Source organism: Hyla sarda, chromosome 8 (genome assembly GCF_029499605.1).
Source record: "Hyla sarda isolate aHylSar1 chromosome 8, aHylSar1.hap1, whole genome shotgun sequence".
Classification (NCBI taxonomy): domain Eukaryota; kingdom Metazoa; phylum Chordata; class Amphibia; order Anura; family Hylidae; genus Hyla; species Hyla sarda.
In genome coordinates this window covers 21,615,865-21,639,994 of record NC_079196.1, presented here as the reverse complement: position 1 = coordinate 21,639,994, position 24,130 = coordinate 21,615,865, and the positions used below count along the sequence as shown (strand labels likewise).

The 24,130-nt window shown below is 42.2% G+C and overlaps 1 protein-coding gene across 6 annotated transcripts in view; it reads left to right on the top strand.

The window, feature by feature from the left end:
- Nucleotides 1–24,130, top strand: part of ZRANB3 (zinc finger RANBP2-type containing 3) — a 282,012-nt gene that overhangs the window by 131,357 nt on the left and 126,525 nt on the right. For all 6 annotated transcript variants that reach the window (XM_056533788.1, XM_056533787.1, XM_056533786.1 and 3 more), the window contains 4 exons: nt 9,651–9,882; nt 10,058–10,143; nt 12,674–12,845; nt 22,488–22,622. In XM_056533788.1, the coding sequence (XP_056389763.1) occupies nt 9,651–9,882; nt 10,058–10,143; nt 12,674–12,845; nt 22,488–22,622 (625 nt within the window). The remainder of the gene's footprint in view (nt 1–9,650; nt 9,883–10,057; nt 10,144–12,673; nt 12,846–22,487; nt 22,623–24,130) is intronic.

Genomic DNA, 24,130 nt, shown 5'->3' with positions numbered 1-24,130 from the left:
CTCGGCTCAGGAGAGCTGCCACAACGGGTTTCATCAACTTTGTGAAACACCAAGGGGCGGACGACAGACCAAATGGAAGGCAAGTGAACTGCCACAGGCTGTCACCCCACCAAAACCTCAGTAATGGTTGGGAGGACAGATGCATAGGCACTGAGTGGTAGACATCTTTCAGATCTACTTTCACTAGCCAGTCTCCTATGCATAGAAGGTCGCGTAACAGATGGATGCCCTCCATCTTGAAGTGACGGTAAGTCACATGTTGGTTTAAGTTTCTCAAGTTTATTACGGGGCGGTACCCGCCATCCTTCTTCTTGACTAAGAAGAGGTTGCTTATGAACCCCGGTGATAAGGGGTCCTTCCTCCAGTACCGCTTGTTTGTCTAGGAGCTCCTGAAGCTCTCCGTCTATAAGGGATTTGTTTATGTCTGAGAAATGAATAGGTTGGGGTGTAAACCTCATGTCTGGCAGGAACTGAAGTTCTATTTGGTAACCTGCCACTGTGTTCAGTATTTAGCGTCTGCCGTAATCATGGACCAGACGTGGATAAAATGTCTCAGCCTGCCCCCCACTTAGATGTCTGGAAGATGTGGAGAATCTGTACTCACCAGATGATGGTCTGGAACGAGGGTATCCTCTACCGCCCCGTCCTCTCCAGGGTCGACCTCGGGGTGGGAAGAAAGGTGCAGGTTGTGCCACCGGCATGGTATATTGTTGCGGAGGTGGCACATAGGGCTGAGCGGGAGGTCTAGCATAGGGTCTATAATAGTTGCCTCGGCCGGCAGAACAACCTCTTCCTCTGCTGGCCTTGTTAAAAACCTTGCCACTGGATTTTTTAAGCGATTTTTGCGCTTTGTCCAGTCCTGTAAATAGGCCTCAAGAATATTAATAAATTCGTAGAAGGTCCTTCCCAAATAGAAGGCCTTCTGTCGATGGGCCGGGTTCATTTTCAGCCAAATGTGAAAGCTGGGGTTCCAGCTTCATGAGGATGGATCTCCTGCATTCAATGGAACAGGCGGTGTTCGCCGTTCCCAACATGCACATTGCACGTTGTGCCCATCCTCTGAGTTGTGTGATATCCACAGGTTCACTAGAGGAAGCTGCTTGTTCCGAAAGATTAAGGGTTTTCGTTAGTGGGCCCAATAGGTCCAAAATCCTGTCTTGGATGGCCTTGAACGGCCTTTCAATTCCCTTTTTTGAGTATTTTCCGGATTTAGATAAGTACTTCATAAGGACAAGGTCTATTTCCGGAGTTATGGCAACTTTCTTGGCCAGAAAAGGTCGTGGGCATTCTGCCCTCAATTTATTTCGGTTAACCCGATCAAGGGTTCGCCGGGTCCAGTATTCTATATATGCAGCCACTTGGGGCAAGGGGGCCCAATCCCCTGAGCGGGGGTGTATGATGACCTCTTGATGGAAAAAGGGTTGCCCCAATGTATCCAGGATCGTCTCTCCTGTGACACCCGGATCGGTGGATGAGAAATCCGCCTGTAAACCCGCCTCATTCTCAGACCCAGAATCTGTGCCTTCTGGTTCACCAGATTCTTCATCAGCTGAGTCCTCCTCTGAAGTATCGAAGGAGTTGGGCTTGGACCGCCTGGCGGACCTATGCCTCTTAGTATACTCCCCGAGGCCCGGGGGTCGGATAGGGTCGTTTGTTATTGCCGGGTGACAGGCCATGGTGGGCTCTGTCTGTTGCATATATGTTTCTTCCCATGCCGGGGAGTCGTATGCGACAGTATGTTTGCGCTTATAAAGTGCTTTGCCTTTCTTGGCAGAGTCAGTAGTAACTGGCATATGAGATACAGATGGTGCAGCGACTGTCGCCAGAGCTGCCTTAACTGATTTATTAATGAGTTCTTGTATTTGTGCTGCAGATAGGGGAGCTTCTGAGAGCATATCCTGCCCCAAACCTGACTGGGAGGATTCTCCGGCCATTATAGAATAGAATAAGTCACACAATGTATTGCCGACCGTGAAACAACGGTTGTAGCGGACACAGAGCAGCTAAAGCTAAACCCCTTTATGTCGGGGTAATAAGATAGGGATCTGTTAAGGTAGGGAATGATATATATAAATCAATCAGAGTGCCCAGTATCCTACCAGATAAGCTAACAAGCTGATAGGTAAGCTACAATGGAGTAATATATACTGCGATACCTGAGGCTCTATCTAGTACAAGACAGTGACTGCTCCGATGCTATACCCTCCACCGCTCGCCACGGAATGGCGAGAGGGGAAGGAGGAGCTGTTAGTATACAGCGCTCGGGGCCGTAATCACACGCGATTACGGCCGAGAGCGCCGCAATTGGCCAGACGCGCGGCAAGTTGTGCTATGACTGGCTGCAAGGAAGAGCGGCAGCCCGCCTCGAGGACTATGAGACTCTGCCCCTTAAGGTTCCCGCGCGCGGTTTAGCAGCGAGAAGAAGGGGCAGGAGAAGAAGCCGCAGATGACCTAAGATGGTGGCCGTGAGTAAGACAGGGAGGGGGAGGGGAAAATCTGTGGAAGTAGAGAACAAATCCCCTTACCCCTCCGACCGCAACCAGGGGTCTGCGATCTATTAAAGGACTCGACACGGACCAAATAAAAGAAAACATAGAAAGAAAAATATAGAAAGAAAAAAATATATTCAGTTACAATAGAAATAGAAGAAATATTCTGATAAATCAGAAAGCTATAGTAAAATATAGAGTAGTAGAGAAAGAATGTGTGACAAAAACGAAAATACAATAAAGGTATCCAAAGGATAAGAAACAACATGAACCACTTAACTGATGTCGGCCATGAGCAGAAAGAAAGAGGAGGAGATGTCCCAGGCAGCCCTTTATATAGGAGCCAGTGGAGCTAGGAGGGGTGAAGAGAGTCCAAGTGGCTGCTGGGAGTTGTAGTTTTGAAGATTTTTTTTCTTTAATATACATTTTAAAATTGTATAAAAAATTCTGCTATGGGCATTAAAGAAGAAAGATTTAATGCAAGATATGAGCCTCCTGTCTGATATATAACTCAGGATCAGTACAGGATAAGTAATGTAATGTATGTACATAGTGATCTCACCAGCAGAATAGTGAGTACAGCTCTGGAGTATAATACAGGATATAACTCAGGATCAGTACAGGATAAGTAATGTAATGTATGTACACAGTGACCTCACCAGCAGAATAGTGAGTACAGCTCTGGAGTATAATACAGGATATAGCTCAGGATCAGTACAGGATAAGTAATGTAATGTATGTACACGGTGACCTCATCAGCAGAATAGTGAGTACAGCTCTGGAGTATAATACAGGATATAACTCAGGATCAGTACAGGATAAGTAATGTAATGTATGTACACAGTGACCTCACCAGCAGAATAGTGAGTACAGCTCTGGAGTATAATACAGGATATAACTCAGGATCAATACAGGATAAGTAATGTAATGTATGTACACAGTGACCTCACCAGCAGAATAGTGAGTGCAGCTCTGGAGTATAATACAAGTTTTATTTTACTCAGAATCTTTAGGTTCCTTCCGGTTGCTTTGCTTCATTTTAGTTTTTTCTGTGCGGGGTATATAGTTCTGTTGATCTATAAATAGTTCCAAGTATTGTCACTCACAATCTCCGCTTCTGATGAAATACAAGGTTATGTAAAAGATGGTAAAAGACGTTCTATGGAGAACAGCTCTGAATCAGCCTTGGTATATTGATTGTGTCTGTGCCTTTCATTACATATGAGTGCATTCTTTTCCTTCTCACAATGGTGGGTGTTAGAATAGATGACAAGCTATCACTTTTCTAATAACTTCCCTATGGATCCCCATAGAGGTGAACATTGTTTGACCTGAAGCAATAGTCGTGCTGCTCATCTATCCTGGAAAACATTCCATCCTAAATATTACACAGATCACTAGGAAATGTTGTGTACTTAAAGGGGTACTCCGCTGCTCAGCATTTGGAACAAACTGTTCCAAACGCTTGAGCTGGCATCGGGAGCTTGTGACATCATAGCCCTGCCCCCTCATGATGTCGCACGCCACCCCCTCAATGCAAGTCTGTGGGAGGGGGCGTGGCGGCTGTCACGCCCCCTCCCATAGATTTGCATTGAGGGGGCGGGGATATGATGTCACGAGCTCCCGGCTCCAGCGATCGGAACAGTTTGTTCCAAACGCTGAGCAGCGGAGTACCCCTTTAAAAATAGTCCTAAGTAGTAATAACAGACACTAGACAAAGCAGAAAATCTGATATATGTGAACTTTAGTCTCCTGGTCAATATGATTGTACTGTAACTAATTCATATAGATTTTATATTTTACTATTTTTATTTTTAATTTAAATTGCTTTGCTAAATTAAAACCAGTGCTATTTTCAATCCCTAGAAGGCATTGTCAGTGGAATCCGAGTTGAGCTGTATTAGTTTTCTTTTTTTCCCGATAGATTGTACTTTTTGTTATCTTAATATTATTTATTTTTCTGGAATGGGAAATGAAATAAAAAAAAACAGCAATTCTGGATTTGGAATATTTTTTTTTTTTAGTATATACTGTACTTTTATTTTGAAAAACATTTTTACTTTATTTTTTAAATGTTTTCTTTCCTAGGAATTAGTAGCAGTAGTATTTTGGTTCCCATGGAGACCTTCAAAAGACACCCAGCTGCCTTGACAACTGGCACCCCATGATTGCATTGTGGGGGGGTTGTGGGATATGGAGTGATAAGATTCAAAAAGTGACTGACACTTGGGATTTATACGCCTAGATGCTGCAGTCTCTTGATTTACAGCATTTAGGTGGTTAAATAGTCGGTATCAGTGTTCTCTCTGATCCTGAGTCCTGGCTGCGACAGTCTACCACCCCAAATGTATTTATAGGGGTACTCCGCTGTTCAGTGTTTGGAACAAACTGTTCCGAACGCTGGAGTCGGCGCCGGGAGCTTGTGATGTCATAGCCCTGCCCCCTAAATGCAAGTCTATGGGAGGGGGCGTGACAGCTGTCACCCCCCCCCCCCCTCCCATAGACTTGCATTGAGGGGGTGGGCGTGATGTCATGAGGGGGCGGGGCTATGATGTCACAAGCTCCCAGCGCCGGCTCCAGCGTTCGGAACAGTTTGTTCCAAACGCTGAGCAGCGGAGTACCCCTTTAATGTGTATTGGCATGAAAGCACTTTTTCAGCCTTAGACGTAATAGACTTTGTTACTAATGGCTGTACCTTAGGCTAGATCCCGGCTTGTGGGGCAGTCTTGGGTTTTGCTTTTTTTTTTATTTTTTTTGTCAAAACTGCAACCTATCCCAAACTAGATTAGGTATAATTGGAGATTGCTAAACCTTCATGCAGTTTACCAAATGATGCAGGTGGAGGTGTTCGGACGTAGGACGACCGACCATATCGTTCGTCCATCGCTTTGTCAGGCCCCCGAACCTGCCATAAGTAATCATATAAATGGATCAGAGGCCAGAGCTGACTGATCCATGAAGGTGACATCATGGGTGCTCAATTCGAAGAGCAAAAGCACATAATAGATACTGTGAAAGGAATAGGAAGAGCACTGATCGCTGGTTTGTCTTCTCAGTCCTCATCCCGATGTCCAGAGTCACGGCGACGCCTGGAATGCAGAAGGGCATTTAGAGGCATTTGTTGTTATGATGTCAGGGCAACCAATGACTACACAATTGTGAGCCTCTGACACCTTTAAAGGGGTACTCCGGCCCTAATACATCTTCTATCCAAAGGTTGTCACCCCCCCTCCCCTAGACTTGCATTGAGGGGGAAGAGCGGATTGTCACACGGGGGCGGAGTCGCGACGTCATGATACTCCATCAAAGTGGTTGTCACGCTTCACAATCGGAGCCTTCAGAGCTGCAGAGAGCTCACAAGGGTGGGTGCAGAATGACAGATTGTGGGGGTCCCCAGCGGCGGGACTCCCGCGATCATACATCTTATCCCCTATTCTTTGGATAGGGGATAAGATGTATTAGGGTTGGAGTACCCCTTTAACCCCTTAAGGACAATGGACGTACTCCTACGACCCCGTTTCCGAGTCCTTAAGGACCGAGGACGTAGGAGTACGTCCTGTCCATTCCCGGCCCCCCGCAGCCAGCTGGAGCGGAGCCGGTGCCCCCATGATGACCCCCATGTCGACGATAGGCCGCAGATCTCTGAACAATTCAGCCCAGTGATCTGCGGCGGATTCCGGGTCAATCGGGTCTCCAGTCACCCGGTGACCCGGAATTACTGGCCAAAGCCAGCAGGGGTGAGGTGGCACTGGTGCCACCTCACAATCGCCTTGATTCGTCGGCCGGTTTACCGGCCGACCAATCAGGGCACCTTCTGCGGGTGTCACTCCCGCAACCCGCTCCGCCCCTCTTCCGGAGGACGTGATCGGGTGCGGGAAGGGGACCCCGGGAGCTGGAGACACCGATCCCCGGCGTCAATGTTGGGATCGAGGCCCCAGGAGCGGCGGCGATGAGGGACTGACCTGAAGCAGCGTGGATCAGCAGTTGGACGGGAGTGACAGCCTCCTGCTGTTGCTTAGCAGGATTTGAACATTTCCCAGCGTCCGAATCACAGAGTTTGAAGTTTAATTTATTAAATTAATAAACAATGGGTGCAGCTCTCAAAAATAGAAACAAAGAAACTAAAGATTTTGTGAATTATAGGCAACCTGGAGTGGCAAGGGCCCAGCAATCCCATTTATGCAAGGCTATTTTAATATTTGGTAGAAATTTCAACATAACTGAGTAAATTACAGTAGTAGTAATTTTAACATATCTAAATAAATGATGGTATAATTTCTATATATAACTTTGAGACTGTTATTTTGTTTACAAAGTTAAATGTTTGTGCAGATTTTGCTGATCACCGCTAAATGATGAAAAGTTGTGTGGAGGTGGTGTTTATACATTTAGTTTGGTTGTTTTTGTATTCACAGAAGGCTACATTCTTTCTCAGAAATATAGATTTATGCAGCATAGTAGCTGTTTGCATTGTGCAGTATATATTTTATTCTGTTTGTGGATTGGGGCCAAATATTGCTTGGCAGTGTTTCAGCATCTTGAGAGCACAATCTTGTTGATGTAGACTCTCGTAGTATACAATGCTTTCAGAAAGTCTTTAGTCTTTAGAACGTTTTACTTTTACATTTTGGAATGTTGCTCCTTGTGCTAGATAAAAAAAATTGAATGTTTTTCCTATCAATCTGCACTTAATATCCCATAATGTAAAAACTTTACCTATGGAGTCCTCCCATTTCTCTTGGTCAACCCTGAGATGTTTCTACACCTTGTTTTGAAATTCATGTGATGGGAAAGGATTTAGAAACACTCACCCCTGTATATAAAGTCTCACAGCTAACAGTGTATATCAGAGCAAAAGCAAAGCCATGAGGAGAAAAAAACTGCCTGTAGAGCTCAGTGACAGGATTGTGTGGAGGCACAGATCTGAAGAAGGGGGCTAAACTGGTCTGTCACACTGAATGTTCTCAAGAACTAAGTGGTTTCCATGATTCTTTAATGGAAAAAGTTTGGAACAATCAGAACTCTTCCTAGAGTTGCCGCCCCACTGAACTAAGGGGGAGATTTATCAATACCAGTGTAGAGGAAGAGTGGTGCAGTTACCAATAGCATCTAATCAGATTGCCTATTTCATTTTTGAAAGGCCCTTTAAGTTATTGGTGGAGAAGCGAGAAATAAAATTCTCTGGTCTGAAGAAGATAAAAACTTTTTTTTCCCTCAATTCTAACATTTACGTCTGGAGGAAACCAGGCACTGCCCATCACCTGCCCAATACATCCCTTCAGTGAAGTATGGTGGGGGCAGCATCATGTCTGGAGGAAACCAGGCACTGCCCATCATCTGCTCAATACCATCCCTACAGTGATCATGGTGGGGGCAGCATCATGTCTGGAGGAAACCAGACACTGCCCATCACCTGCCCAATACCATCCCTACAGTGATCATAGTGGGGGCAGCATCATGTCTGGGATAAACCAGGCACTGCCCATCACCTGCCCAATACCATCCCTACAGTGATCATGGGGGGGGCAGCATCATGTCTGGAGGAAACCAGGTACTGCCCATCACCTGCCCAATACCATCCCTACAGTGATCATTGTGGGGGCAGCATCATGTCTGGAGGGGACCAGGTACTGCCCATCACCTGCCCAATACCATCCCTACAGTGATCATGGTGGGGGCAGCATCATGTCTGGAGGAAACCAGGCACTGCCCATCACCTGCCCAATACCATCCCTACAGTGATCATGGTGGGGGCAGCATCATGTCTGGGGGAAACCAGGTACTGCCCATCACCTGCCTACAGTGATCATGGTGGGGGCAGCATCATGTCTGGGGGAAACCAGGTACTGCCCATTATCTGCCCAATACCATCCCTACAGTGATCATGGTGGGGGCAGCATCATGTCTGGAGGAAACCAGGCCTTCCCATCACCTGCCTAATACCATCCCTACAGTGATCATGGTGGGGGCATCATCATGTCTGGAGGAAACCAGGCACTGCCCATCACCTGCCCAATACCATCCCTACAGTGATCATGGTGGGGGCAGCATCATGTCTGGGGGAAACCAGGCACTGCCCATTACCTGCCCAAGACCATCCCTACAGTGATCATGGTGGGGGCAGCATCATGTCTCGGGAAACCAGGCACTGCCCATCACCTGCCCAATACCATCCCTACAGTGATCATGGTGGGGGCAGCATCATGTCTGGGGGAAACCAGGCACTGCCCATTACCTGCCCAATACCATCCCTACAGTGATCATGGTGGGGGCAGCATCATGTCTCGGGAAACCAGGCACTGCCCATCAGTATTATGCTGTGGGGACAGGAAGATTAGTCAGGTTTGAGGAAAAGCTGTTTGGAGCAAAGTTCAAAGATATTCTCAATGAAAACCTGATCCAGAGCTCTGGACCTCACACTGGTCTGAGGGTTTACCTTAGCACACAGTCAAGACAACACAGGAGCAGCTTAGAGACATCTTTATAACTGTCCTTAAATTGCCTAGTGAGAGCCCTAACTCAAAAGAACATTTCTGTAGAGACCTGAAAATGGCTTCCACCGACGGTCCCCACTGAACCCGACGGAGCTTGAGAGGATCTGCAGAGAAGAATGGCAGAAAATCCCCAAATCCTGTAAACCTTGTTGCCTCATCCCACAAGGGATGAATTCTTATGCCACTGCAAGATTTTAGTTTTTCCTTTTTAATAAATTAGCAATATTTGTAACATTTTGTTCCAACTTTGTCATTTGGGGTATTAAGGACAGAATTATGGAGGAAAACTTGGGTCTGATTTTTATTTTAGCAAAGAGGTATAAAAAAAAGAGAGAGGATCTGCAGGCTTTCTCAATGCATTGTATGTGAACTGGTTGTTTGTTAATAAATTACATGAAGGTGGAGATGCCTCAATAGCACATGAAGCTGTGGTTGTCGACTTTCAGGATATATTTGTTTTTTTGGGGTGCACCTACTTTTCGAGGTGTGTGATCCCTGTGTTTGAGAGGCTGTTACTCTTTCTTTTCTTTACATTTGTAGAATAAAGATTCCTTTCCCAGAATCCTTTGCACTCCCATAATTTATGCTGTTCCTGGATCTTAGTTATTGGGTTTATACCTGAATATATAGAGCATAGACCTAATCTAGGGTTCCTTTCTGTCTACAGAATGATCTCGACATGTAAGGTGACTGTTTTGGGCTACGGACTATTGACGGCCGATGCCAAGCTCCTGATCGATGCCCTGTATAAACAACGCTTCAGGGTGGTTTTAGTGGATGAGTCTCACTATATGAAATCACGGAACGCGTCTCGGAGTAAACTTCTGCTGCCAATTGTTCAGAAAGCGACAAGAGCTCTTCTCCTCACCGGGACGCCGGCTCTTGGAAGACCCGAGGAGGTAATTGAATTTTCTGTAGAATCTTCTTATTTACTTTTTCCCCCGTCTTTTTCTACTTTGTAACATTACCATATATAGAATTTTCTTTTCCTTAGTGACAAAAAGAAAGAAAAAAAAGTCCTGTTTCTGGCAAATGGATGATATTTACAAAGGTTGTCTCCCTCATTCTTTGCAGCTTTATATGCAGATCGATGGGCTGTTCCCCAGACACTTTGGAACGTGGACTGAATATGCCAAGAAATACTGTAACGCACATGTCAGGTATCTGCTGCCATTAATTTTGCTAATCACCAACATACGGTGTTATTGAATGTAGGCCGGGGGAGGGGCTGCTTACTAAATTTACTCTGTACGTGTTTGTTTCAGCAAGATAACTTGTTAATCTGGGTCTATATGTAAGAATAGATCTTTCTTGGCAGTTTCTCTCCTATAGTCAAAATTAGCTTAAAGAGTAGCTCCCACCATCCTTTTTTTTTTTTTTTTTTTTTTTTTTTTTTTCTGTTCCTGCCTATTGCCCATCTATCCCTAACCCTCTCCCTTCCTTTAAATTTCTTTTTACTATATTATAAATGCCTTTTTGTCTGCCTGGTAGTGTGCCCACTTACCAGGCAGACTTCCCCAGCAAGCACAACGTCACTGATGCCTGCTGGGGGGGCCGACTTCTGCCTTTAATTCACCTATACAGTGTACCTCGAGCTGTTTCACCACTAAAACTCCCAGCTTTCCCTGACATCTATTGGCTGTCAGGGCATGCTGGGAGTTGTAGTGGGGAAGCAACTATAGGCACCCTGTGGTGAAAACAGTACCTGTGCCGGCGATGGTCGCCGCTGCCGCATATCCCGCTCCCCCCAACCCCGCCGCGCAACCCACTCCCCCCCACCCGAAAAAAAGACTAAAGTGCAGGCTTAATTCTACCTCACACCGGGAGTCGGGGCCGGCATGCGAGGCCAGGGAGCCTGCGCGCATCCTCATAGTTTAAATCACTCGCTGCCGCCTGTCTGAGCGAGCGCAGCCTGACTGAATTCGGACTGATGCCCTGCCGGGATCGGTCCGAATCCATCTGTGACGTCACAGCAGGCTGCAGCCGGCCACTAGGAGGGAGACCCCTAGTGGCCGGATTTCAAAATTAATATTAAGTAATTTAATTACAAAGAAAAAGAAAAAGTATATTAGAAATATGTTGTAGTACATAAGTACTACAACATATAAAAAAAAAAAAAAAGTTCATGACAGGGCCCATTTAAACTTATTGTAGTCATCTGCTTTTTATGATATTGTGTTACTACCCATATCTGATATGGTTTGCCTAATTCTATATTAAAGGGGTATTCTGACATCAGGTAAAAAATTAAAGGGGTACTCCACTGCTCCAGCGTTCGGAACATTTAGTTCCGAACGCTGGGTGCGAGCTGAGAGGATTGAGACATCGCGGCCGCACACCACGTGTCTTCACGCCACGTCCCCCCAATGCAAGTCTATGGGAGGGGGCGTGATGGACTTGCATTGAGGGGACGTGGCGTGACGTCACAGGAGGTCATGGCCATGATGTCATGACTCCCACACCCAGCGTTCAGGACTAAATATTTTGAATGCTGGGGCAGTGGAGTACCCCTTTAAACAGTTGCACAGTACTAGCATACCCAGAATGCATTACTTTCCCTTAGCTAGGTGGATTTGTCATGTAGGGCTCTGGGAAAGCTTGTGACAACCCTTGTTGTGAGAGGTGACCACTGTCTTAGTAGTCAGCCACCTCCCTGTGCTACCGCCTACTTATATGGTTATACATGTTCAACAAACCTATTTGCACACAAAGCCATGCCCTCTCCAAGTGCAAAAATAACAATACAAAAAATGAGCACAAATAAAAGAAAAAAAGCTCAAAAGCAATAACAAATATGGGGCACGGCTAGAGATGAGCGAACTTACAGTAAATTCGATTCATCACGAACTTCTCGGCTCGGCAGTTGATGACTTATCCTGCATAAATTAGTTCAGCTTTCAGGTTCTCCCGTGGGCTGGAAAAGGTGGATACAGTCCTAGGAGACTCTTTCCTAGGACTGTATCCACCTTTTCCAGCCCACCGGAGCACCTGAAAGCTGAACTAATTTATGCAGGATAAGTCATCAACTGCCGAGCCGAGAAGTTTGTGACGAATCAAATTTATTGTAAGTTCGCTCATCCCTAAGCACGGCCTATCTACCTAAACTTTGAAAAAAATACTCAAAACATGCAAAAAAAATAATAATAATAATGATAGATTAGAGTTTGTACAGTAAATTTGGGGCCTTATTTTGTAGTTTACCTTCATTGTAAGTATTCTTTTCCTTATGTAAAATCATTGTAAAACACTGCCCGAGGACATGGCTCCGCTCGTCCTATTAATGTATGTAACTGGGGCTCCGCATTTAATAGGAGTTAATGCCTCCCGTGTAGCATTCAGGAGACCGGCTCTTACTAACCTAGCTAAAAATGCTATAAAAATGTAATTGAATTCCACCGGCTGCTGCTGATACTGGTCTGTAGTGAGCTCTGCACTAAGAGATCAAAGCGGCCTCTGGGAACCTAATCTTATGCTCCACAACAAAGATATGACTGGTGTTTATGCAATGTATTATAATAACAGGTGCCCCAGCTCGCCGAGATCATTAATGCCGCCAAGTCCTTCCATGTCAATGAGTGCCGCTCTCATTTGCTCTCTAATACTTCTCACGACCCTGCAGCAGGCAGAGTGTTTAACATGCATTTGCGAGCGACACAATGTATTCAAGTGTTTTTCAAATTTTTCCCCAAGGTACTTCGGCAATAGGACTCAGTGGGATTACAGAGGAGCCTCCAATTTAGATGACTTACACCAGCGATTAAGCAGCATCATGATCAGACGGCTGAAGAATGAGGTTTTAACTCAGCTCCCACCCAAAATCAGACAGCGTATCCCCTTCGATCTGCCGAAAGATGTGGCCAAGGTGGGGAACCCGCACAGTGTTCTCTACGTATATCACAATAGTAATGAATCACTACATGTAACATGTAAAGCCTTTTAATTAAAGCATAGTTACAGTTTATATTAAACTAAAGAGAAAGCGTTCTTTATGAAATATCTAGATAAAACGTAGTTTTTAAATTGACGTAACTTGTCCCCACTCATCATACAGTGAAACTCGAAAAATCACAATATTGTGCAACTGTGAGGCTAATATATGAGAGAGGCTCATTAAATGCAAAGCAAGATAGTTCAAGCCCCCCAAATTACTATGATTTGGGGAGCCATGTCATCTGCTGGTGTTGGTCCACTGTGTTTCATTAAAGGGATATTCCACTGCTCGGCGTTTTAAACAAACTGCTCGGGAGCTCTTGACGGCATAGCCCCGCTTCCTCATAACGTCACGTCCCACCCACTCAATGCAAGTCTATTGGAGGGGGCGTGATGGCTGTCACGCCCCCTCCCATAGACTTGCATGGAGGGGGCGGGGCGTGATGTCATGAGAGGGCGGGGATATGACATCACGAGCTGCTGGCTCCAGCGTTTGGAACAGTTTGTTCCAAATGCTGAGCAGCGAAATACCCCTTTAAGTCCAGGGTCAACGCATCAGTTTACCAGAAGATTTTGGAGCACTTCATGCTTCCTTTACTTTCAAGTTGCATTAATGAAATAGAATGGACTTTTGCACGAAATTCAAAGTTTCACCTGTATTTGAAGAGCAAACATGTACAAGAATATAACTACAAAAAATGTCAAACAGAAACCTAGCTGCACATCCACCATTTGTATTTTGATCCACTTGCTTCTCAGCATAATTTCAAAAACTAACAGGTTGTTATTTTGCATTCTGATCAAAAAGTACAAGCCCACTCACCACGTCAATGCCACCTTGTCAGAGTGGGTCCCTAACCTAACACTAACGTAGCGCCGGGCGGCCACCACTGCCTCCGCCATACTAGGCTCACAGGGGAAACGGCCCATTGGCCAGGCAGCCCCACTGCTGCCCGACCAAGCCCCTGGTTCCGGGCCACACCACCCCGCTGACAAAGCATCACAGAAACAATGGCCGCCACAGAGCACCACACCATTGTGAATACATACCATGTGCTTCCTGCCAGAGGACTGGGAAAATGCTAGAAGGAAACCCTTATGCAGTCTCCTGCTAATTAAAAATACCTGGGACGAATGGACGGAGTGGAGTGCTGGCTATGGAAGAGGGGAGAAACTACAATATACAACAAAAAGAGAGAAACAGAAACATAGCCACACATCCACCATTTGTATTATTATAACTATTATAATACTGCTTCTATGTACAAGAATATAACTACTATAATACTGCTCATATATACAAGAATATAACTACTATAATACTGCACCTATATACAAGAATATAACTACTTTAATTCTGCTCCTATATACAAGAATATAACTACTATAATACTGCTCCTATGTTCAAGAATATAACCACTATAATACTGCTCTTATATACAAGAATATAACCACTATAATACTGCTCCTATATACAAGAATATAACTACTATAATACTGCTCCTATATACAAGAATATAACTACTATAATACTGCTCCTATATACAAGAATATAACTAATATAATACTGCTTCCTATATACAAGAATATAACCACTATAATACTGCTTCCTATATACAAGAATATAACTACTATAATACGCTTCCTATATACAAGAATATAACTAGCATAATACTGATCCTATATTTAAGAATATGACTACTATAATACTGCTACTATATACAAGAATATGACTACTATAATACTGCTCCTATATACAGGAATATAACTACTATAATACTGCTCCTATAGACAAGAATATATCTACTATAATACTGCTCCTATATATACAAGAATATAACTACTATAATACTGCTCCTATATATACAAGAATATAACTACTATAATACTGCTCCTATGTACAAGACTATATCTACTATAATACTACTCCTATATATACACAAGAATATAACTACTGTAATACTGCCCCTGTATACAAGAATATAACTGCTATAATACTGCTCCTATATACAAGAATATAACTACTATAATACTGCACCTATATACAAGAATATGACTACTATAATACTGCTCCTATATACAAGAATATAACTACTATAATACTGCTCCTATATACAAGAATATATCTACTAGAATACTTATCCTATATATACAAGAATATAACTACTATAATACTGCTCCTATATATACAAGAATATAACTACTATAATACTGCCTCCTATATACAAGAATATAACTACTATAATACTGCTCCTATATGCAAGAATATAACTACTATAATACTGCCTTCTATATACAAGAAAATAACTACTATAATACTGCTCCTATATACAAGAATATAACTACTATAATACTGCTCCTATATATACAAGAATATAACTACTATAATACTGACTCCTATATACAAGAATATAACTACTATAATACTGCTCCTATATGCAAGAATATAACTACTATAATACTGCTCCTATATACAAGAATATAACTACTATAATACTTCTCCTATATACAAGAATATATCTACTGTAATACTGCCTCCTATATACAATAATATAACTACTATAATACTGTCTCCTATATACAAGAATATAACTACTATAATACTGCTCCTATATACAATAATATAACTACTATAATACTGACTCCTATATACAAGAATATAACTACTATAATACTGCCTCCTATATACAAGAATATAACTACTATAATACTGCCTCCTATATACAAGAATATATCTACTATAAAACTGCTCCTATAGACAAGAATATAACTACTATAATACTGCTCCTATATAGAAGAATATAAGAATATAACTACTATAATACTGCCTCCTATATACAAGAATATAACTACTATAATACTGCCTCCTATATACAAGAATATATCTACTATAATACTGCTCCTATATACAAGAATATAACTACTATAATACTGCTCCTATATACAAGAATATAACTACTATAATATTGCCTCCTATATACAAGAATATAACTACTATAATACTGCTCCTATATACAAGAATATGACTACTATAATACTGCCCCCTATATACACGAATATAGCTACTATAATACTGCTCCTCTTCACAATGACTTATGATTTATGTTACTACTTTCTATAAACACATATATTTTCTGGAGGAGACTAGTACGCAGGCAGATATTTTCCTGTGGGTCCCGTCGCTCATCACGCCTTCCTAAATTTAAAATTTTACAGCACCAAAAATATGAATGTTGAGGGTACAATCACACATACACAGATTTAATACACAGGATTTGTAGCTGCCGATTAGAAGCTGCGCTCAGTCATTTAGTTTACGTTGAAATCTGCAGCAGAAAATCCTGCGCATCAAATCTGCGTACGTGTGAACGTACCCTAAAGAATATTTTTAGATGTTTTTCCCTGTTCCTTCTGTCTGTCCAGATTCATAGTGCTGCGTAGCTTTCTCTTGGGTCTTTGTATATGAATATAGACATAGTATGTGACTCTGGGCTCCTCCGGTACATAAGTGGTGGAATGTTTATGCATTTGGAGGTTTCATTGTTTCATCCGTGCAGGAGTGGTTCCGGCTGTGCATTCATCTGCCGTGTCAATACTGGATTATGTGTCTGACTGCGCGGCTGATAGATAAATACTACGCCACATGCATGACCATGCATGAGGCTGATGCATCAGTGTGTGCGGTAAGACGATAAAACCCAACATTTGTCTCCTACAAACACCACAGAGGAAAGATTCGCTCCTTGTAACTAAATATCAACGTTCTTATTTCAGGTTGAAATGTTTTATTTGGGCGCTTCCTATAGGCTTATATATATGAATGCCAGGACAACTTGCAGTATATATCTAGGATGCATTGCTTTTACCATTAGATTTTATTAATAGAAGATCTGGCTACCTGGAAATCCCACAATGCTTTTCTCCCTTTATGCGTTCTCAGTTGTGTTTTGCACAGATAGGTTTAAAGGGGTTATCCAGGAAAAAACTTTTTTTTTTTTTTTTATATATATATATCAACTGGCTCCAGAAAGTAAAACAGATTTGTAAATTACTTCTATTAAAAAATCTTAATCCTTTCTGTTCTTATGAGCTTCTGAAGTTGAGTTGTTCTTTTCTTTCTAAGTGCTCTCTGATGACACGTGTCTCGGGAACTGCCCAGTTTAGAAGCAAATCCCCATAGCAAACCTCTTCTACTCTGTGCAGTTCCCGAGACAAGCAGAGATATCAGCAGAGAGCACAGTTGCCAGGCAGAAAACAAAAACTCAACTTCAGCAGCTGATAATTATTGAAATGATTAAGATTTTTTAATAGAAGTAATTTACAAATCTGTTTAACTTTCTGGAGCCAGTTGATGTTAGAAAAAAAAGTTTTGTCCTGGAATACCCCTTTAAGGGTGCGTTCCCACCTGACGTATACGCAGCGTATTTCACGCTGCGCAAAATCTGCGTATACACCAGGTGGGAACGCAGCCTTAAGGGGTTCAACTGGTGAAAAAAAAATATTCAAATCAACTGGTGCCAAAAAGTTATAGGGGTTGATTTATCAAAACCTGTCCAGAGAAAAAGCTGCTGAGTTGCCCATAGCAACCAATCAGATCGCTTCGAAGAAGCGATCTGATTGGTTGCTATGGGCAATTCAGCAACTTTTCCTCTGGACAGGTTTTGATAAATCTCCCCCATAGAGATTTGTAAATCACTTCTATTAAAAAAAAAAAAAAAAAAAAAAAGTAATCCTTCTAGTACTTATCAGCTGCTGTATGCTTCAGAGGAAGTTGTGTAGTTCTTTCCAGACTGACCACAGTGCTGTCTGCTTCCGCCTCTGTGACAGCAAGGCAAACCTCTCCTGCTCTTGACAGTTCCTGAGATGGACAGAGGTGGCAGCAAAGAGCACTGTGGTCAGACAGGAAATGACTACACAACTTCTCTGGAGCATAAAGCAGCTGATAAGTTCTGGAAGGTTTAAGATTTTCAAATAGAAGTAATTTACTAATCTGTATTAATTTACAAATCTGTATAACTTTCTAGCATCAGTTGATTTGAAAACATTTTATTTCCCACCAGAGTACCCCTTTAAAGGGGTACTCCGCTGGAAAAAAAAGATTTTTAAATCAACTGATGCCGTAAAGTTGAACAGATTTGTAAATTAATTCTGTTTAAAAATCTTAATCCTTCCAGTACTTATCAGCTGTTGTATACTACAGAAGAAGTTCTTTTCTTTTTGAATTTCCTTTCTGTCTAACCACAGTGCTCTCTGCTGACACCTCTGTCCATTTTAGGAACTGTCCAGAGTAGGAGAAAATACTCATAGCATACCTATCCTGCTCTGGACAGTTCCTGATATGGACAGAGGTGGCAGCAGAGAGCACTGTGGTCAGACAGAAACATTTTTTTTTTTAAAGAAAATAACTTTCTCTGGAGCATACAGCAGCTGATAAGTAGTGGAAGGATTAAGATTTTTAAATAGAAGTAAATTACATATCTGTATAACTTTCTGGCACCAATTGATTTGAAAAAAAAAATTTTCTCTCCAGGGTACCCCTTTTAAGCCTCTCTAGATATTTTAGGATCGTAGAAAGATCCTTATGAATTCATGAACACGGAGTACTGGAGCAGATTGGGTATGAGCTCATCGTAGTTAGCACATAGTTGGCGCTCTTCATCCTCCATCATCAGTTTATAGGTGGTAAATGTACGAAGAGCGTGTTCGATGGCAGAAAGGATAGTTGCAATCAATTTAATAATTGCTTTTATACCAGTTCTTTGTAAGTTTTGCAGTTTATTTTTATTGGTATATACACCCATATCATATACATACGTTTTCACTTATTAGTGGATTATGTTTAGGGAGGAGGCCCATTAGAAGAACAATAAGCCGATAGCGCTGTGGACCCTTTACTGCAGTACTCTACTATGATATGGCTTATCCCCTAAGACAGAGGCCTCCAAACTATGCCTCTCCAGATGTTTCAAAACTACAACTTACAGCCATTGGGTATCCTTGCATGCTGGGAGTTGTAGTTTTGCAACATCTAAAGGGCCATAGTTTGTAGACCGCTGCCCTAAGGGAGCTTACTCTAACCTCAGGCTCTTTAGCAGTCTCAATACTTCTGCTGTTGGGGCATGATGAGAGTTGTAGTTTTGCCACCGCTGGTGAGCGACAGATTGGGAAACACTGCCCTAAGGCTAAATCAGGAATAAAAAATACCAGAAAAACCCCTTATGGACAATTGAACACAGTCATGAAGGTTCATCAGCGGTGAGGGCTGCCCAAATCCAAAGGGGATTCTCAATTTTCTCTCGTTTTGCAAAACGTGAAGTTTATCTGGGGTTCTTCATACTGTCAAATAATTTTTAGAAAAAAAAAAAAGAATGAATTATTGTAGAAATGATAAAACTGCTGTCAGGATGATACATGGGTGTCGTTTTACCAGCTCTTTACCCCTTGGGTACTGAGGAAGTTAAATAGAGAATCACAGCTTGTATCCTTATTTAGATTGAATTAAAATTCCCAGAAAACCCTGTGCCGACGTGTAAAAATGAGAGCGCTCCGAATGTACTCTATGCCGTATAATCCCTTTAAGTAATAAGATTTGCACTGAGACTCATTTTCTCCCTATTGATTTATTAGCCTGGCAGAGAAGCATCCTGTTTTATTTTTTCCTCTTCTATTCCCTATCGTCAGATGTCTATATCTCGTTCAGTAGTGAGATCTACTTCCAGATAAAATATTTTTTTTTTTTTTATGGTGTCCGGCTTGTAGTTGTACCAGTCCTGGATGTTGCTCTATTTTTTATGGATCCCTTTCAGTTGATCTTGATGGGTTTTAGCTGTTAGTTTCTATTAATCATTCTGCTTGATGAGGTACCTTGCAAAACCGATGGTAATGTGTCCATTGTATGTAATAGTTAAAGGGGTACTCCAGTGGAAAACAGAAAGTTAAACAGATTATATTTAAAAATCTTAATCCTTCCAGTACTTATCAGCTGCTGTATGCTCCACAGAAAGTTCTTTTCTTTTTGAATATCTTTTCTGTCTGACCACAGTGCTCTTTGCTGACACCTCTGTCCATGTCAGGAACTGTACAGAGTGGGAGAGGTTTTCTACTGGGATTTGCTCCTACTCTGAACAGTTCATGACATGGACAGAGGTGTCAGCAGAGAGCGCTCGGGTCAGACTGGAAAGAACTACACAACTTCCTCTGGAGTATACAGCAGCTGGAAAGTGCTGGAAGGATTACGATTTTTTAATAGAAGTAATTTACAATTCTGTTTAACTTTCTGGTACCAATTGATGAAAAATTTTTTTTTTAATGGGAGTATCCCTTTAAAAGGGTTGTCCAGTGAAAGAAAAAACCTGTGTATAATGTCAAAAAGTATAATAAAGCTACTTACTAACATAATCTTATTAGCCATAGTGCATAAGTCTTCTGTGTCAGCTGTGCCATCATGTCACAGCCTCTTAAAACAATCTGCGTTAACCTTGCTCCCCCCCCCCTCCCTCCCTCCTGTCAGCTTTGGACCAGACCATTAATGTGAATGGGGGAAGGGGGTGAACTGGTATTACTGCTCTTTAGATCTATGTTGTGATATCGATCAGCTCTTTCCCCTCTTGTAAGCTTTGATGTTGTGTCATAGATTCTCAAAGCAGTCTGCTCCGTCCCTCCAAATATCCTGACACCACGACGGGAACAGAATAGTGATGTGCAGAGGGAAGCTGGTATTACTGCTCGTTGGAATAATGAATTATTAGATAAGGCAGCAGGAAACCTTTCTAAGTCATAGCAGTTTCCATCAGCCAGGCTCCCTGCTGCCTTATCTAATGAGTCAAAAATCTAATAAGCATTAATACCAGCATTCCCCCTTCACATCACTCGTCATATCCTGTGCTGACAGGAGAGGAGAAAGGATGGAGCAGACTGCTTTGAGAGCCTGTGACGTGACATCACCACTTCAAAGTGAGAGTACACAGCCGATATGAAGAGATCTCTGCACTATGGCTAATAACATTATCATAGTAAGTTGCTCTATTATACTTTTTAACACTATACACAGATTTTTTTCTTAGTGGAATTGTCCCAAGATTAAAAGTCATGCCTTCGCCACAAGATAGAAAATAAATAGCAAATTGATGAGGGACCATCCAACCACTGGATCCACCACTGATTATGAGGTCCCCTTTAGTGCAGTGTTTTCCGAACAGTGTGTCTCCAGCTGTTGCAAAACGATAACTCCCAGTATGCCTGTACAGCCGGAGGCTGGTCAGTCTCCCTTTACGCCAGTGGTCCACACTGGTTAATTGCAGGAGTTACTCTCCCCGTACCCTACTTACTGTCAATAATACTGCACACAGTGTATAGCTTTAGTGATAACATACCTGTATAGCTCACTATTACCCTTGGAATGTAACCTAAAAACAGTAGAGGACTTTTGGAACTTGGTCTGGATCAGCCTAGAATTTAATAAGTTGTGGTGTTGACCATCCCTGTTAGAAGGGTTACTGTACACTGTAAAATGGATGCAGGTGCCTTCACGCTGAAGATACCGTAGTTCTTAATGACATTGACTTAGGATCTTGTCCTGCTGCAGAATAAATTTAAAGGCAATCAGATGCCTCACTGAGCATTGAGGACAACATTAATCCTGACAAATTCCTCAAGCTCCATTTGCTGAAATGCCATGAAGATAACTTCTGGCCAGACTTCTCCATACAGTAGATGGGTATACCTGGGTCCCACGGGTTTCTGAGCATTTCTGAGCTGATGGCACTACTTGACCGATTTAGAAGAAAAGTAAGCAAGATGTGTCTTTGATCTGTGACACTGAGTTTCCTTGGCGACCACTGGTTCTATGGTCCTCAACATTGCTCTTTTCTTATCCTACTTTAAAAGAGCTTGAACAGCACATCTTGAAACCACAGTCTGCTTTGAAATCTTTTCACTTGCCGATGCAGTATAACTAACTTGTATGTTCTTTTAGTGTTTAGTCTTGCCATAGTGTATGACTTGTGTCATGACACTATCTTTCACAATCTCACCATTTTAGCAGAGTTTGGCTGTTCCTTGCCCAGATGTAAACCTCCTGTTTTTGTTTCAATGAATGATATTGTTTTCACCATAAAAATTATGATCATTATCACCTGTTTGGTATAATTGATTAACCATTCACTTGACTATAATACTACAAAACCCCCTTACTGTGTGTAAGTCTACCTTTTTATGTTTTTGATACAAACTTTATTTTTATTCTTTTATCAAGCATTGGAAATTTGTAGTTTTCTTTTAAGAGTAGGCATCATTGGTAAATAAGAAGCCACCACCAAGGTCAGTTGGGTCACTTCACAAGACGACAGGCTGTACATGTCCCTTCTAGTAAACACTGTACATACAAACATCTATTCATTAATGATCTGAAATAGGCCCTAATGAGATATTGTGATGGGAAATGCCTTATTTTTGCACAATTTCCTTTTCTCATGTTCTCTGTACAGAGTTTCAGGATAAATTAAATAATTCATAGTAAATAATATTCTATTATTTTGTCTTCATCTCTTCTGGTTTTTTTTTAATCATCATACAGGAAATGAACACAAGTTTTGAAGAGTGGGAAAAACTGATGAGATGTCCAGAATCTGTTTCTTCAGATTCCGGGAACCCCTTTGTTCAGGTCATGGGTATGATCACCCGAATGTTTAAGCAGACAGCTCTGGCTAAGGTAAGTTGTATTTATGCATAGCTTTGGCTTACAAAAAGAGTTTCTTTTTAGTGCAGATATAAAGTGTAAACATTTAGTTTTTAATAATAATTTAAAACCAAATTAAAAAAGTGTTATTAGAATCAGAATATTCCTGTTGTTCGAAAAGAATCCTTCATTGGGCCCAGAATTGAACATGAGGTACAGGTTTGAACATGAGCATAATGCGTTCTAGCAGGGAAATTGGACAGTGTGGTACATCGCTTTGGTTTTACCACTTTTTAGCCCTACATATTGGCCCTGATTTCCAATTACTACTCCTGTTTTTCACCATATTTACTAGATTTTTGGCACAGTGCTACAGGAGGAGCCATGAGTAAACTCGCCAAAAGCAAATAGAATTCTTGGCATGAAACATTACTCAGATAAATATAATGCAAAAAAATAGCCTTACATTTAGAATTGCAAGTAAAAAATATATATAATTTTTTTTTAAAATACTTTGCCCAATAAAGTGGCAAAAAATATATAAACTACACTTTTCGGGTGCTTAACTTAACAAAATGTATTTGCTGAACTCTGCTCCGGAAAATATGGTGCAGCATGCTCCCATTCACACTACGGAATGTCCACGACAGATGTTCTGCTGAAGAAATTCCATATTCCAGACTCCACCAAAATAATAAACGTGTTTATTCTTTTGTCGGAATCTGCTCTGAAATGCATTGTCTATTGAGATGGCGCTTTCCTGTGTGGCCCTAGCGCTGGCTTGTTTTGCCACCTTGACAACCAAATTTTTTGTATTGTCCCAATACATATAAAATTAAAAACTAAGCATCTTTGCAATAGGTTTTAAAGTGGTTTTCCCACCAATGACACTCAAACCTACAGAATAAGGGGGTAAGTGTATGATTGCAGAGAGCCCAACTACTGGGACCCACACTGTTTTGGAGAGCCAGGGTCCTGAGTCTCCTGTTAGGTAGCAGTAAGGGACACGTGCACAATGCCGCTCCATTTACTTTCTTTAGGACCACCGATAATAAGAGTACAGTGCTCGGCTGCTGTTGGCAGTTACATACACAATGAATGGAGTTGCAGTGCGAGTGTGACCAACACTCCTTTCTGATGGGACACCCAGGACACCCATTCCTCCAGATCATGGGGAGGGATGTCCCAGCGGTTGGACATAGACTGATAACTTTTAAAGGGAAGCTGTCACCTATTTTATGCTGCCCAAACTATGGGGTACATAAAACAGGTACAGACAGTGGGGTTCCTCAACACTCAGGCGTTTCAGAAAAATCATAGTTAAAAAAAAGAAAAAAAAAGCCACTGCTACTTTCTGCTGCTGTTTGGTAAGTAATCTTAGGCTGGGTTCACACCACGTTTTCTTAAATACGGTTCCCGTATACGGTTTGGAGGAGAGGGGCGGGGCTTAATCGTGGCGCCCGCACTCAGCCGTATTCGGGAACCGTATTTAATGCAAGTCTATGAGCCGACCGGAGTGAACCGCAGCCTCCGGTCGGCTT